Source organism: Paroedura picta, chromosome 11, assembly GCF_049243985.1.
Source record: "Paroedura picta isolate Pp20150507F chromosome 11, Ppicta_v3.0, whole genome shotgun sequence".
NCBI classification, from domain to species: domain Eukaryota; kingdom Metazoa; phylum Chordata; class Lepidosauria; order Squamata; family Gekkonidae; genus Paroedura; species Paroedura picta.
Window position 1 is genome coordinate 9,657,272 of NC_135379.1, and position 13,597 is coordinate 9,670,868.

Below are 13,597 nucleotides of genomic sequence, written 5' to 3' on the forward strand. Positions count from 1 at the left end.
GTTTAGTACAGATAGAATTAAAATCAGAATCACACAGAGCTGGAAGAGACCATCCAGTCCATCTCACCACCTTCTCGGGGACTTAAAAATCACATTCTCCTGACAGATTCTCATCCAGTCTCCTTCTAAGCCCTTTCAATGAAGGAGACTCCACCACCCTCTGAGGCAGCTTGCTCTATTTGTAAACAGCCCTTGCCCTCCTCTTCTCCATGTTACACATAACCCACTCCCTCAATCTTTCTCTGTAAGGCATGGATTCCAAACCCTCCGCCATCCTAGACGCCCTTCTCTTAACATGTTCCGACTTGCCCATGTCCTTCATGAACTGCAGCCCCCAGAACTGGACTCAATATTCCAAATGGGGCTGAACCAATGCGGAATAGAGTGGAATTATAACTTCCCTTGCTCTAGATCCTGTGCTTCCAGCAATACAGCCTGATGTCAAAAGAAGAGTGACTCCAGAAATAACACTTAAATCAAAAACAGAACTTTTAGGGAGACCCTTAAAAAGTAGTGACATTTCCTCAGTAATTTTCTACACATCCCTGGCAAACTTGAGTCCCAAACAATTGACTGCTATCACAGTTCAACAGGGCGTGTAAGACGGAGCTCTTCCGCCAGGCATTTGGTTGAGGCCAGGACATCTGGGCAGAAGTTACCCCTTCTGTGTTGTTCCTATCAGACTTGGGCAGGTGGGGAGGGGAGGAGATACTGGATTTTGCTGCCAGTATTCGGTATTTTGTACTTTGCATTTTTAGGTGGGTCTCATGTTTGACTGTTTTTACTGTAAACTGCCGCAAGCCAGCGGGGTTAACAAATGGAAATATAAATAAATATATTAAAATATCTAAATATATTAAAAAGTAGGCTAGGCTACTTTGCAAAGCCTTTATTGAACCATTTAAATCTTGTTATTCTTCTGGATCCCGAATCGTCTTTGTTTGCACTGCAGCTGCTGCTTCCATATTACTTCTAAATATACCACCAGCATTTTTGTCAAAGAGAAGGCTGTGTTTATAAAAAGATTCTCCGGTCCTGGATCCCTCTTGAGAATTGTTTTCCTATCAGATTCCGCGTGATTTGTTCTGAGGGCAGCTTTCAGGAGACCTCGGTGCAGGCTGTGTTTGGCTGCCTGCCGGAATGAAAATAGCTGCAGGAGTGTAAAGGGTCTAGAGATAAGGAGAGGATGAAAGGCAGCTGCCATAAAACTGTTGTAACAGTTGACTTTTGTCCTCTCCTTAAGGAAGTGCCTATTGTTGGAGATACTTGGTTGTAGTATGCTTTATCCCGAGGCTTCTGTTGTGGTATGCTTATTAGTCTGTTTTATATACAGTTCCGAAGAATGTCCGGTCCTCCTTCTCAGCTCCTTCAGCATTTGTCAGGGGGTCTTGGCCTCCTTCTTATCACCTTGTGACAAAGTGCAAAATTACAGGATTCCATTCCTTTGAGTGGATAGCATGAAAAGGGCAGGAATATTAAGGGAAACTGAAATTCATCTCTAGTCAAGTTGGGCGTTTACAATGGTATTTCTCTCTCTCCCCCATGGGTTGCTACTTAAAAACAAGCGGGGAGGTCACCCTTCACTACCTGTGATCCATTGTAGAGTTGCTAATCTCCAGGTGGAAACTGGAAATCTCCTGGGATTACAACTGATCTCTGGAAAATTCTGGAAAATTTGAAGAAAATGGCTGCTTTGGACAATAGACTTTGTGGCATTGTGCCCCATTAAAATCCCCCCCTGCCCAAACACCGCCCTGCTCAGGTTTCACCCCCAAATTGCCAGGTATTTCCCAACCCAGAACTGGCAACTTTGAGTATGGTTTGTGCCCCTCTTTCCCAGAGGATTCTTTTACATTAAAGCTTATCAGATCATCACAGACTCCCCCCCCCCCCAATAGTTCCATTACTTAGAGCTCAACTAGATAAAATGTAGAGAGGTCCCAATTCTTATCAGGACCACTGGATAAGGAGAGAAGGATTTCAACTATCCCTTCCACTCCATTTTTTCGCCCTGATATAGGCTTGGGAAGATGCTTTTTGCCCCATTGGGCAAGAATGGATATCAGCACCTGTATGTTTGTTTTCCCCCCACTGGGGCAAATTGTAACTCACTAAAAACTTTACATGTTAAGCTAACAACATGGCGAGGTCTCCCTCCCCTCAGGACAACAGCAAGAATTGTGGATTCCATCTTAAACCTCCGGAAGAAGTTCCTGACAGAGCGGTTTCTCAGTGGAACAGGCTTCCTTGGGAGGTGGTGGGTTCTCCATCTTTGGACCTTTTTAAACAGAGGCTAGATAGCCATCTGACGGAGAGGCTGATTCTGTGAAGGCAAAGGGGTGGCAGGTTACAGTAGATGAGCGATTGGGATGTGAGTGTCCTGCATAGTGCAGGGGATTGGACTAGATGACCCATGAGGTCCCTTCCAACTATTATTCTATGATTCTATGGATGGGAGAGTGGGCCCATTGGAACTGGTTGGAATGAGATCTTTCTATATTTGACGTTTAGAGAAGAAGAATGTGGCCTTCATAAACACCACACATCTCCTGAAGTTCAGTCCATCTGTATGTTGCATTTCTGTCCCAAGGGGACAAGCGGTTCATACAGTGCAACCATATTTAGAACCCTAAGTTATCACAATAAAAACATGCATGGATGGAAATATCATAATACAAAAAGACCCATATTTATCTCAAGGGACCAAACGAACTATAGTTCCCAGCAGTTGACTTCAGATTTTTTTTTAAATTTCGTGGCTTCAAGTCTAACTTTATCACTTCTTTCTATAAATACCTCTCACATTTATTTTAATCCCACCCTTTCTACAGAGCAATTCATTCTTGGCCATGACATCTCCAGCTTCTCTACTGATCTCCCCTGCCTCTTTTTGATGAATTTGTGCTGTTCTACCCATACGCCATAGAAACTCTGCTTCCTAAAAATGTGCAGGCAATGAGCATGGGAAGCACACAGATTTGCATTGAGAAAAACAATCTAAACTGAAATTCAAAATCACAAGATGTCATAGTCCCATTGTATAAGGCACTGGTCAAACCACACCTGGAGTACTGTGTGCAGTTCTGGAGGCCTCACTTCAAGAAGGATGTCGATAAAATTGAAAGGGTACAGAGGAGAGCGACGAAGATGATCTGGGGCCAAGGGACCAAGCCCTATGAAGATAGGTTGAGGGACTTGGGAATGTTCAACCTGGAGAAAAGGAGGTTGAGAGGGGACATGATAGCCCTCTTTAAGTATTTGAAGGGTTGTCACTTGGAGGAGGGCAGGATGCTGTTTCCGTTGGCTGCAGAGGAGAGGACACGCAGTAATGGGTTTGAACTTCAAGTACAACGATATAGGCTAGATATCAGGAAAAAGTTTTTCACAGTCAGAGTAGTTCAGCAGTGGAATAGGCTGCCTAGGGAGGTGGTGAGCTCCCCCTCACTGGAAGTCTTCAAGCATAGGTTGGATACACACTTTTCTTGGATGCTTTAGGATGTTTAGGGCTGATCCTGCGTTGAGCAGGGGATTGGACTAGATGGCCTGTATGGCCCCTTCCAACTCTATGATTCTATGATTCTATGATTCTAAAAACGTATTGGTCTGGTTACTAGGGATGGGCACGAACCAGATAATTCCGGTTCGGGGTTTCGCTTGCAGCCATTTCAACAAACCGTTTTGCTTCCCTCTGGATGCCAGGCGGGACCCGGGGGGGGGGGCGCAAAATGGACTTTTTAAATACTTCCCAGCCATTTACACCTAACAGCTGACAGCCAGACTGACTTGCTCAGTGGCTGGGTTTAAACAGCTCCAAGCCAACAAGACCAAAGGTCTGGAAAATGTTTGAGAGAGGTGGCTCTCACAAAATTTGTTTGTTTTTTTGGGGGGGGGGATTTGTGAAGAATTTAGGGTCGTGAGCCGGTTGATGCCCATTCCTACAGGTTACTGTCTAAAGTTTGATTCTTGAATTTTTTGTATCCACGGAAGAAATATCCAATGTATATTTCAAGTGATAGCATAGTGTTTGGGAAATCATTCAGTCTCCCTCCTCTTGCTTTCCAATGACAGATCAAAGAAATCACCTGGGGCGATGTTGGAGGTTGGACTGGCCAAGGAGGGTCAATCCTTGGCACCAAACGGTAATGTCAGAATTGGGCATAATGCATCATCTAGCAAACTGAACAAACACTGGCCAAGACGTATCTCATGGCCAGTAATTTTGTGCATGGAAATATATACGACCTATATATGTTATAGCCGATGAAAACAAAATTATCGTGGTGGCAAGTTAGGGTTGGTGGTGGCTGCCTCCCCACCTCTGGAAGGTACCAAAATGCTTAGGGATTCCCAGGAGTAATATGAAGGGCGGGGGGAGTTGGAGAACTGCTGTAGGAGGTGGGGATTGCCTCTCCTCTTGTTCGGCAGGCTCCAACCCAATGACTGAACTGATTAACGTTTCCCTTTTCTGACGAGCTTTGCGAGTCCACTGATATCTCCCAAGGAGTTCCCTCAATTGGCAACAGGGAAGCCAGAGTCTTGCCTCAGGGATCGTCAGGCAATGCACTTTATAAAGTGCAGCGTCATCAAGCGTAACGTCAGAGGGCTGGGATGGGGCTGTTTGGGGCTCCTTCAATTGGGGATGGGGCTCTTTCAATTTTCTGAACATTAAAATTATGAAAAGAAAAGCGGCATCCGTTCAGCACAAATGTCAAGTCCTTTGCTGAAGGTGTCTTCCCCTCTGCTGTTTCAGCACGCTCCCTGGAAAGTATTTGCAGAAGATTGCAGAACAGATGCGTGCTAACAACATAAACGCCTTCCTGATTATCGGTGGATTCGAGGTACTACCCTTTGCTTTGTCCACACCCCCCCCATCTGTCTGTCTTTGCTAGCAGATTCATAGACAGATTGTGATGTCAAGAATGCCTAGGCTCACACGTAAAGTGGCAAAAGACTTTGACCTGCTGGTCCTACCATGTGAATTGCTTAATGGAAACTTGGGTGGGAGGGTGTACCTGATAGAATTCTAAGCAGCCTTGCAGTCATATCCTGGTCTCAGCTGTAGCTAGTGCAGCGGAAGTCACTGTTTGGGCAGCACCAGCTACAGTAGTAGTCTATGCAAGGCAAGCAGAGCTCAACATCTCTGGTTGCCTTGCCATTAAATGGGAAGTCCTCCTTCCTCCAGCTCCTAGTTGGCTAGGGATGCCAGTCCCCACGTAGGATCTGGGGGTCTCCTGGCAATTTAGCTCATCTCCAGACTAAAGAGATCAGTTGGAGGGTGGACTCCATAGCATTTTACTCCATTGAGGTCCCTCCCCCCCCAAAATCCTTCCCACTCCTGGCTCTACTCCCAAAGTCTCCAGGGATTTCCCAACCCAGAACTGGCAACTCTAGCTGGAAACAAGCCAATTATAAGGGTTTTCTTTTTTTAAAGCTGAACTACACAAAACTGTGAAATGGGTTGATATAAATGAAACAGGATGAGTGTGGTTACTTGGAGAAGTGTAGGGGCATCAGGAAGAACACGTTCCTTATGGTTGCTGTCCCATTTGAAGTGATGCTCACTTCTCTGTCCACTTTCCCTCCCCTCGAATGAGCAGTCTTGTATGACTCATTGTTCCAGAAACAGAGCTCTCCACGTGTTCATCTTCGTGGCTTCTGTGCAGTCCCACATGGGTTCTGCGGAATCGCAGGCCTGCCACGGAGAGGAACTCGCAAGCTTTTATACATATAAAATTCTAGAAGCTCCCAAGAGTGCTCACCCCTCCCCTACAGAGGGTGACTTTCCCGCCCAAAGTCACATGATATGGGAGGGGTTAGCACTCTCCCCTCAGTTCTTTTTCTGCCGCCTCTGAGAGAGGACTGTTCAGCAAGCTGAAGAGAAATTTTTACCTCAGATTCAGAAGGAAGGCGAATGACTCAGAATTTTGATACTATGGGCCACTGTTTTATTTATTTGCGGCCTTGTTTAAATAAGTAATTAAAATAATTTAAATAATTTAAAAAAAAAAAAAAAGAGAGAGAGAGAGAGAGAGAGAATAAAGTGGGGTGAAATAGCCCCAAATGAAAAGCTGAGTCCTTCGCCTCTGTTCTGACAGGGGACAGTGCCTCAGCCTTGCTGCCAAACCACCCCGGAAGTCGAGGGGAGGAAGAGCAGTTTGTCTGGAAGCTCTCTGAGAGACTGCCTCGGCGCCTCAGACCTGCGAGGAGAGAGAGCGCCGGCGGCTGATTTATGGCCAACAGCCACCTCAGGTGTGCCCAGTGCCAGTCCCAGTGGTGCCTAATCGAAGGAGGAGTCTGCCCTGTCTAGGGCTGCAGCTACCCCACTGGTGAAGGAGAGCCCCAGCGGCTGATTTATGGCCAGCAGCCACAGTCGGTGTGCTCAGGGCCAGTCCCAGTGGTGCCTAATCGAAGGAGGAGTCTGCCCTGTCTAGGGCCACATCTTGCCCACTGGAGAAGGAGAGCCCCAGCGGCTGATTTATGGCCAGCAGCCACTGTCGGTGTGCTCAGGGCCAGTCCCAGTGGTGCCTAATCGAAGGAGGAATCTGCCCTGTCTAGGGCCACATCTTGCCCACTGGTGAAGGAGAGCCCCAGCGGCTGATTTATGGCCAGCAGCCACTGTCGGTGTGCTCAGTGCCAGTCTCAGTGGTGCTTAATTGGAGGAGGAATCTGCCCTCTCTAGGGCCACATCTAGCCCACTGATGAAGGAGAGAGAGCCCCAGTGGCTGATTTATGGCCAACAGCCACTGCAGGTGAGCTCAGTGCCAGTTCCGGTGGTGCCTAATCGAAGGAGGAATCTGCCCTCTCTAGGGCCTCTCATAGCCCACCGATGAAGGAGACAGAAGAAGTTCGGCATCAGCCTGTTTATCGTTCGCATTTAGAGGCGATTTGTCTCCTTGATGCCAGCAGGCACCATTTCCTTGATGTCAAGATCTGCTGCTGCTGGCTGATTCCCAAGGGCTGCCTGGCACTGAGAGTCCTTGATCACGTAAGTCATGACTCCATGTGATGATAAATGTCATAATTTGGTGCCAAGGGGTGCTGTGTAGACACACAACTCACCAATTTGTCAGCTCTCTGACAATGAGACCCTGAGCATGCTTGCCTCCATAGTATTGTCACCAAGCGCTGCTGCCAAGCATCAGCACCAATCGTCGTTGCCCAGCAGTGCCACTGAGCATCACTGCCAAATGTCACCACAGACTGTGGGGAAATCCAAGGGACAGGCAATGGTGCTCTCCCCCTGTCCCCAACTTTGAGCGTCAGCTCTGCAAGTAAGCTCTGCCCACATTCCCAACACCCAGGAAAGATTGGGAAAGAGGTTGGACATGGGGTCCAAGGCTATATAGATGCCATTACCTGCTGCCACCACAAGTGAATCTTTGACACAGTTGCTGGCAAAGGATCTGAGATCATCTCAGAACTGATTATTATAAAAGCAAGGGTATTATAGCCTTCTATCTACAGAGGCCCTGAGTAAACTTGCATTCACACCTGCATTAGCAGAAAAACAGGATGTTTAGACTCAGGAGGAAAGGGCTGTTCTTATTTTGGATTGTTTTAACTTAGAGCCACCTCCATCATTTGGATGTACAACCAGCAATGATTAGATCTGTTTGTCACCTTCCTCCCTCCCCGCTTTTTGAAACTGAGGGAAGGAAAATATATTTTATGACACATAGGGGATCCACTGGCATAGTGGCAGTACAACTCAAATTGGAGAGTGGCAATTGAATGCTTCAGAAAAGGGGGCAAAAAGCCACAATACGGTAATGCCAGCCTATATTGTAATGCATCATCATTCTTGGCTAATCATTCCCCGTGGTTCCCTGAATAAGGTCTAAACCTGGGGTTTTTTTTTTTCCTTTTGATGGTAAACATTTAGTGCTCAGACATATGAGATGCTTGGGCACATAAAGAAATTCATATTGACAGCTAAAATATTGGCAATGGTAAGCATGCAGGTTCCCATAGTCAGGATCTTCTTTTATCCTGATCAGATCTACCAACCAATCCCGCCCACTCAAATGCAGCTGTGCACCCCTCAAAATAGAGGGTAAGGGGATGCTACGAATGGAAATTCTACTTAATCTCCAGGGAATCTGCAGCCCCAGCATTGGGGGTCCTTTGTATATTTTCTGGAAACTTATCCTATTGTTCCCATGTTTGGGAAACAGTGATGATAATAATAATCTTGTTTTTGTATTTGTATATTTATGATGCAGAGCACTTGGTGTAGCCTCCGTTTGGCATCCACCATTCCTGATCGATGAAGTGGCAGCCACCCTTAGAGACAGTGTTGCTGTATACCTGTGTTTGTGTATAAATGTAAATAGATATATATAGATGCTGATATATATATATATATATATATAGTGTGTGTGTATCCATCCTTCCGAGGTTGGCCATAATCACTCTTAAGGGCACTGGCTTCTTACTTCCATTCCTGCATTTCTACATAATGCTTTTTATTATGTTTATAATGTGCTGCTTTTTGGTCTAGTGTCTGCAACTTGGTTATTCCCAACTTATATTGCAACTATAGTGGCTCAGATCAGGCTATATAGTTGCTATGTGTATCCCTATTTCAGTGACTGGATGGTCAGGCAGGTTCCCTTTTGTATTTTGAATCCAGTCTTCTGTGAGCCTTGGGCATGCTGTCCAGGTTGTGGGTCTGCAGCATCTGTGCTCATTCCCTATTGAAATGTGGCATTTATGGATCTATTCCACAATGTTTTTCCATTGAAAGGACTACTGAGGCTATCCCTATGGAAAACAGATTTCCACCCCCTGGGGGGGGGGGTGAGGGGAAAAAAGAAAAAACAAAACAAAAAAGTAGAATCTTTAAGGAACATCTTCGGTTGAAACTCACTATTTCCTTGACTCTCCTGAGGGCTCTGATATAGTGATCTTCCACTTTCTCCTCACAGTGACCCTGTGAGGTAGGATACGTTGAGAAAGAGTCACTCTGCAAATTTCCATGGCAGAGTGGGGATTTAAAGCAGGATCTCTAAGATCATAATCTTACACTCATCACATTGAATCTCTAGTAGAGGATACCTTGATATTGTGACTTTGAAATCCTCACAGATGCCTTGTTATATTACTGTGGAAAGCATTGTACTATTATTGTCTGAGTACCGGGTCAGAACATCAATTTAGACTATTAATAAGACTCAAGCTATTAATGTGTCTTTGATTCTTTGTTGTGCAGGATTCAAGAACAGCAGGTCCTGTTTGCCTACAGATGACTCCATGGCATAAACCTATATGAATTACTATGGTGGAAACAGGATACCTGAGATTATGTTACAGTGCTCAGGTTCTGTACAACATGTCTCTGTCATCTACATGATGGGAAACCTCAGTATGCTTTGGTGCTAGCCTCAGCACATATACTGAATTGGATTGATACAGGGAAGATTAAGCAAAGATTGCGGTCACATATGAGTGTCAATAATGGACACTCCAAACATAGTTCCTTTTTTGCTGCAAGAAGCAGTACAGGGTACTCATTTGCTGCTGGAATCAATGCATGTTGTGCTCTGGGGTATCAGCGGGTTCACAACCCACTGGGGAAACCTTTCCATTCTTCATTAACCTTCTTCTTCCCTTGCAGGGTTCCTATATATGGTATTTGAAAGTTCTAACTGGACAGTGTACACTGCATTTCTGAAGCAACCTGTAGACCAAGTGGAGTGTGTTTCCTACTGCGAGGATACAGGTTCATTGCCTGTCTGACAGAACCAGAATTCCTGCATAGAGACCTCCACCATCACCTAGTGGTCAGGCAATTCCAACTGATAGTTCGTCTGCTATTCCTGGCTGGGGGTTAATATTTAGGGTCTTGAGGGCGTGGGTGGTAAACCACAAACCCTCCTCTACTTGTTCTGTTGGTGTAGATGGAAATGTTTCCAGATCAGGATAGCAAGATGTTAGCAACTCACCCGTTAAAAGTGCATTTGTGAATCTGCCCTTTTCTTTGATTCATTGATTGACAGATTTATGTATTACAGTACATCCTTTTGGATGGCCATGGATTTGGGCTGAAGATTGGAGGAAACGTCTACCTTATCTGATGGCCCTCTCTTCTCTAAGATTTCATCGAGATGAGTAGTATTAAAACCGAACATGGTTTTTCTTCCCCAAGTGATTTCTAAGTTACTCCTGACTTGACACCTGGTTCTGAAGCAGAGTGGGCTCTGTGTATGGGGTATGTTCCCAGGGCCCTACCCTTAAAAAAAAACCAAACAAATAAATAATGGAATGGGCTGATCCAGGCAATGTAGAAATCCTTACTTGCCTTACTGATCCATGAATGTGTAGAAGGGCCTCAGTACAGATATTATCATGTTGAATTATGTTTCCATAAACTGACAAGCTTTGCCTGAAGTAGATGGCCCTATTGGTATCTCTCTGAATTACATGTTCTGAGTTTTTTTTCTGCAGTCTTCTTGCCTGGATTGCCTCTAATAGACATCCGCAGTGGAGTGACCTGATCAATGATCCACATTTGTCCACCACTATGTTATAGATGTCAACTCCTGGAGAGAGGTTCTGTGGGTAGAGTGGATTCAATCCATTTTCTGCTGTGTAAAGCCCACACCCACCTCCAGGGTGCGTGATCTTGCTAGTCTCCCATGTGGGACTGCACAGAAGCCACGAAGATGAAAACAGGGTTGCACTTACCTGTAACTGTTGTTCATCGAGTGGTCTTCTGTGCAGTCACACAACCCTCCCTCCTTCCCCGCTGTGGGCCGCTGATAATGGATTGACTTGCCTGTTCCGGCGGCAGGAAGGAGAACTGAGGGGAGAGTGCTAACCCCTCCCATATCATGTGACTTTGGGCGGGAAAGTCACCCTCTGTAGGGGAGGGGTGAGCACTCTTGGGAGCTTCTAGAATTTTATATGTATAAAAGCTTGCGAGTTCCTCTCCGTGGCAGGCCTGCGATTCCGCAGAACCCATGTGTGACTGCACAGAAGACCACTCGATGAACAACAGTTACAGGTAAGTGCAACCCTGTTTTCCCTATTCCCTCTGCCCTCTCCACACGGTCTGAAGTTATCACAGCTTCCAGCCTGGGTATAAAGATGTCCTTCTACAACAGGAACTCTAAAAGTCACACAAACCCTTCCCACAGGCTGATGTCTGCCATCGCAGAATTTGCTCTACTAACTACGGGCACCGGGCACAAGCACTGGAAATGACGGTGCATTGTAACAATGCAGGTTGTATCAATAGTCACCAGTGAAAAGATGTGTTCAGAAGCAGTAATATGCTCCTCAATTCCTTGTGAGGCCACCCTGAGAGACGTCCCTTCAAAATGAATCATGTAATTGCCTCATGTGAATATCCACATCATGAGACAGCTCTAAAAGCTACATACCTGCTTAGTGTTTCAGTAATAGCTTTCCTGAACATGAGGTCCACAAACCTGTTCTGAAATGAGGACAACCAATGCGGTCCATTTATGAAAGAGAAAAAGTAACTTTATATTGTTCGAGATATTACTGTTGTGCAGAACTGGCAAGTGTCTTTTATATGGATATAAATGCAGATGATGTTGGATGTATTTTGCTTGTCTCTGTTTTTGTACTGTGTTTCATGTGAGGCCTTCCTCTAGTGCCCCTGTGTGGCAAGAAGCTGGCACTAGTTTTTTAAAATGTGAAGTATGGTTGGAGAGAAGCCTTATTTTGTTCTACTCTCAGACTCTCCAATTCTATCGGGCGTTGCAGGTTTTTGAAATAAAGCCAAAACTCTGTTTAACCAGAGGAAAGATCAGAATAAGTGTATACTCCCCAAGAAACAATCCTCCTTTTGAATTCTTAGTGGAAGGGAAGTGGAGGGGAACTATTGTCAGTCTCCAACCAGTGTGTGTGTGCATGATGGTTGCCGAACATTTGTGCCAAGTCTCCATCTGTATTTCTGCAAATTGACCTCTTTTTGTCCCTTCTAATTTTGCATACTTGCCACGCGCCCGTCAGGCCTACCTGGGGCTTTTGGAACTCTCTGCTGCCCGGGAGACGTACGAAGAGTTCTGTATTCCCATGGTGATGGTTCCTGCAACTGTCTCCAACAATGTACCAGGTTCTGATCTCAGCATTGGTGCAGACACTGCTTTGAACACTATCACTGATGTAAGTTTCTCCTCGCCTGAGTGCATGCTTACTAACACGGTCATCTGGGGTTCCTTTGAAAACGGCCAAAGCTGGAGGCTTTGTTAGACCGCGACACCACAAACTGTGACCACAGTGCAAACCAGATGTAAACAATGCACACGTGCACACCTGTACACTGAAAAAAAAAACCCAAACCATATACATTCAGCCAATACTCAAAACGTGAAAGTGGCAAATTAATTAGAATCACAGAATCATAGAAGAGTTGGAAGGGGCCATACAGGCCATCTAGTCCAACCCCCTGCTCAACGTAGGATCAGCCCAAAGCGTCCTAAAAGCATCCAAGAAAAGTGTGTATCCAGCCTTTGCTTGAAGACTGCCAATTAACTGTCACATGCCCATTTTTGGCAAGTTATACCTGGGATCAGAAGAAATCATGATTCTCAGTGTGCTTGCCTTAATCCATGTGCAGTGAATTTAGCCTGCTCAGGATTTGGGCAGTAGTTGGCCTTGACCATGTGACAAAGAAAACTAGTCTAAGCGATGTTAAAGAATTAAAAGCAGCGAAAATATTCAGCTTTATCTAGTCGATTTTGGAAGCTCTTAGAGAGCTGGTGTGTTAGAGAGAGGATTTCTGGCAATTTTTTAAAAATAGTTTTCAAGAATTCTTATGGAATAAGACTTTCTGACCTGGACTCACTAACCAATTGGCTACTTGTCCCCGTTCAAGAAAGTTTTGGATGCACTATCCCCCCCCCCACCGAAAAAAAAAATAACACAAAACAGCTCATTCCACGTGGCAAGCTGCTTTTTAAGATAAAAGTATGAAAGTATTTTGTGAGCTGGCGCAAGAGACTGCACTTTGGATTTTTCAAATCCACACATTCCATTCTGCAAAACTTGAGCCGTGCCCCCTCCCCATGTAAAGTGAGATGTCCATTTCCATCGAGTCTTGTGGCATGAGGGTCTGCAGGCCACAGCCTCAACATCAGATGAATAAGGAAACAAAATTTAGGACCAAATTAGAAAACATTGGCAGAGGGGGCTGGAGGAATCCACTGTATAAATATGTCTTCCCGTTCATGTCTATAGTGGAGGATGGAGCGTGTGTGAATCACAGGGGCAAGGAAAATGCATTGCTGCCCTCCTTCCTTCCCCTGTTAGGAAGTATTGTATTGTCAGCACTTTCCTGTCAGTCTAGCTCATGACCAATATCAGAACTAGGCACCCAATGAAAAGTACTGAACATTAAAGCTTGCAAGGCAGCAAGGGGTGGGGGAAAAGCAGGGCTTAGCTCCCCTCCCTAGGTCCTCGTGTTTTGTTTTGGAAGGAGCCCCACCTCACTTTCCGCTCTCGACAGGAATGGGAAGACATACGTGTAAATCGACATCACATCTCACTGGACCGTTAGAGAGCTGAAAGCACTTCTGTTGTCCCTTCTGATGTTATTCTTGGCAGGCCACAGAACATTCAACAATAG

General features: G+C 45.5%; 1 protein-coding gene across 3 annotated transcripts in view; it reads left to right on the forward strand.

Moving 5' to 3' along the window:
- Nucleotides 1-13,597, forward strand: part of PFKP (phosphofructokinase, platelet) — a 58,635-nt gene that overhangs the window by 34,424 nt on the left and 10,614 nt on the right. For 2 of the 3 annotated variants that reach the window (XM_077303876.1, XM_077303877.1), the window contains 3 exons: nucleotides 4,069-4,139; nucleotides 4,751-4,838; nucleotides 11,983-12,135. In XM_077303876.1, coding sequence (XP_077159991.1) covers nucleotides 4,069-4,139; nucleotides 4,751-4,838; nucleotides 11,983-12,135 — 312 coding nt within the window. The remainder of the gene's footprint in view (nucleotides 1-4,068; nucleotides 4,140-4,750; nucleotides 4,839-11,982; nucleotides 12,136-13,597) is intronic. The other variant, XM_077303875.1, reaches the window with a different exon arrangement.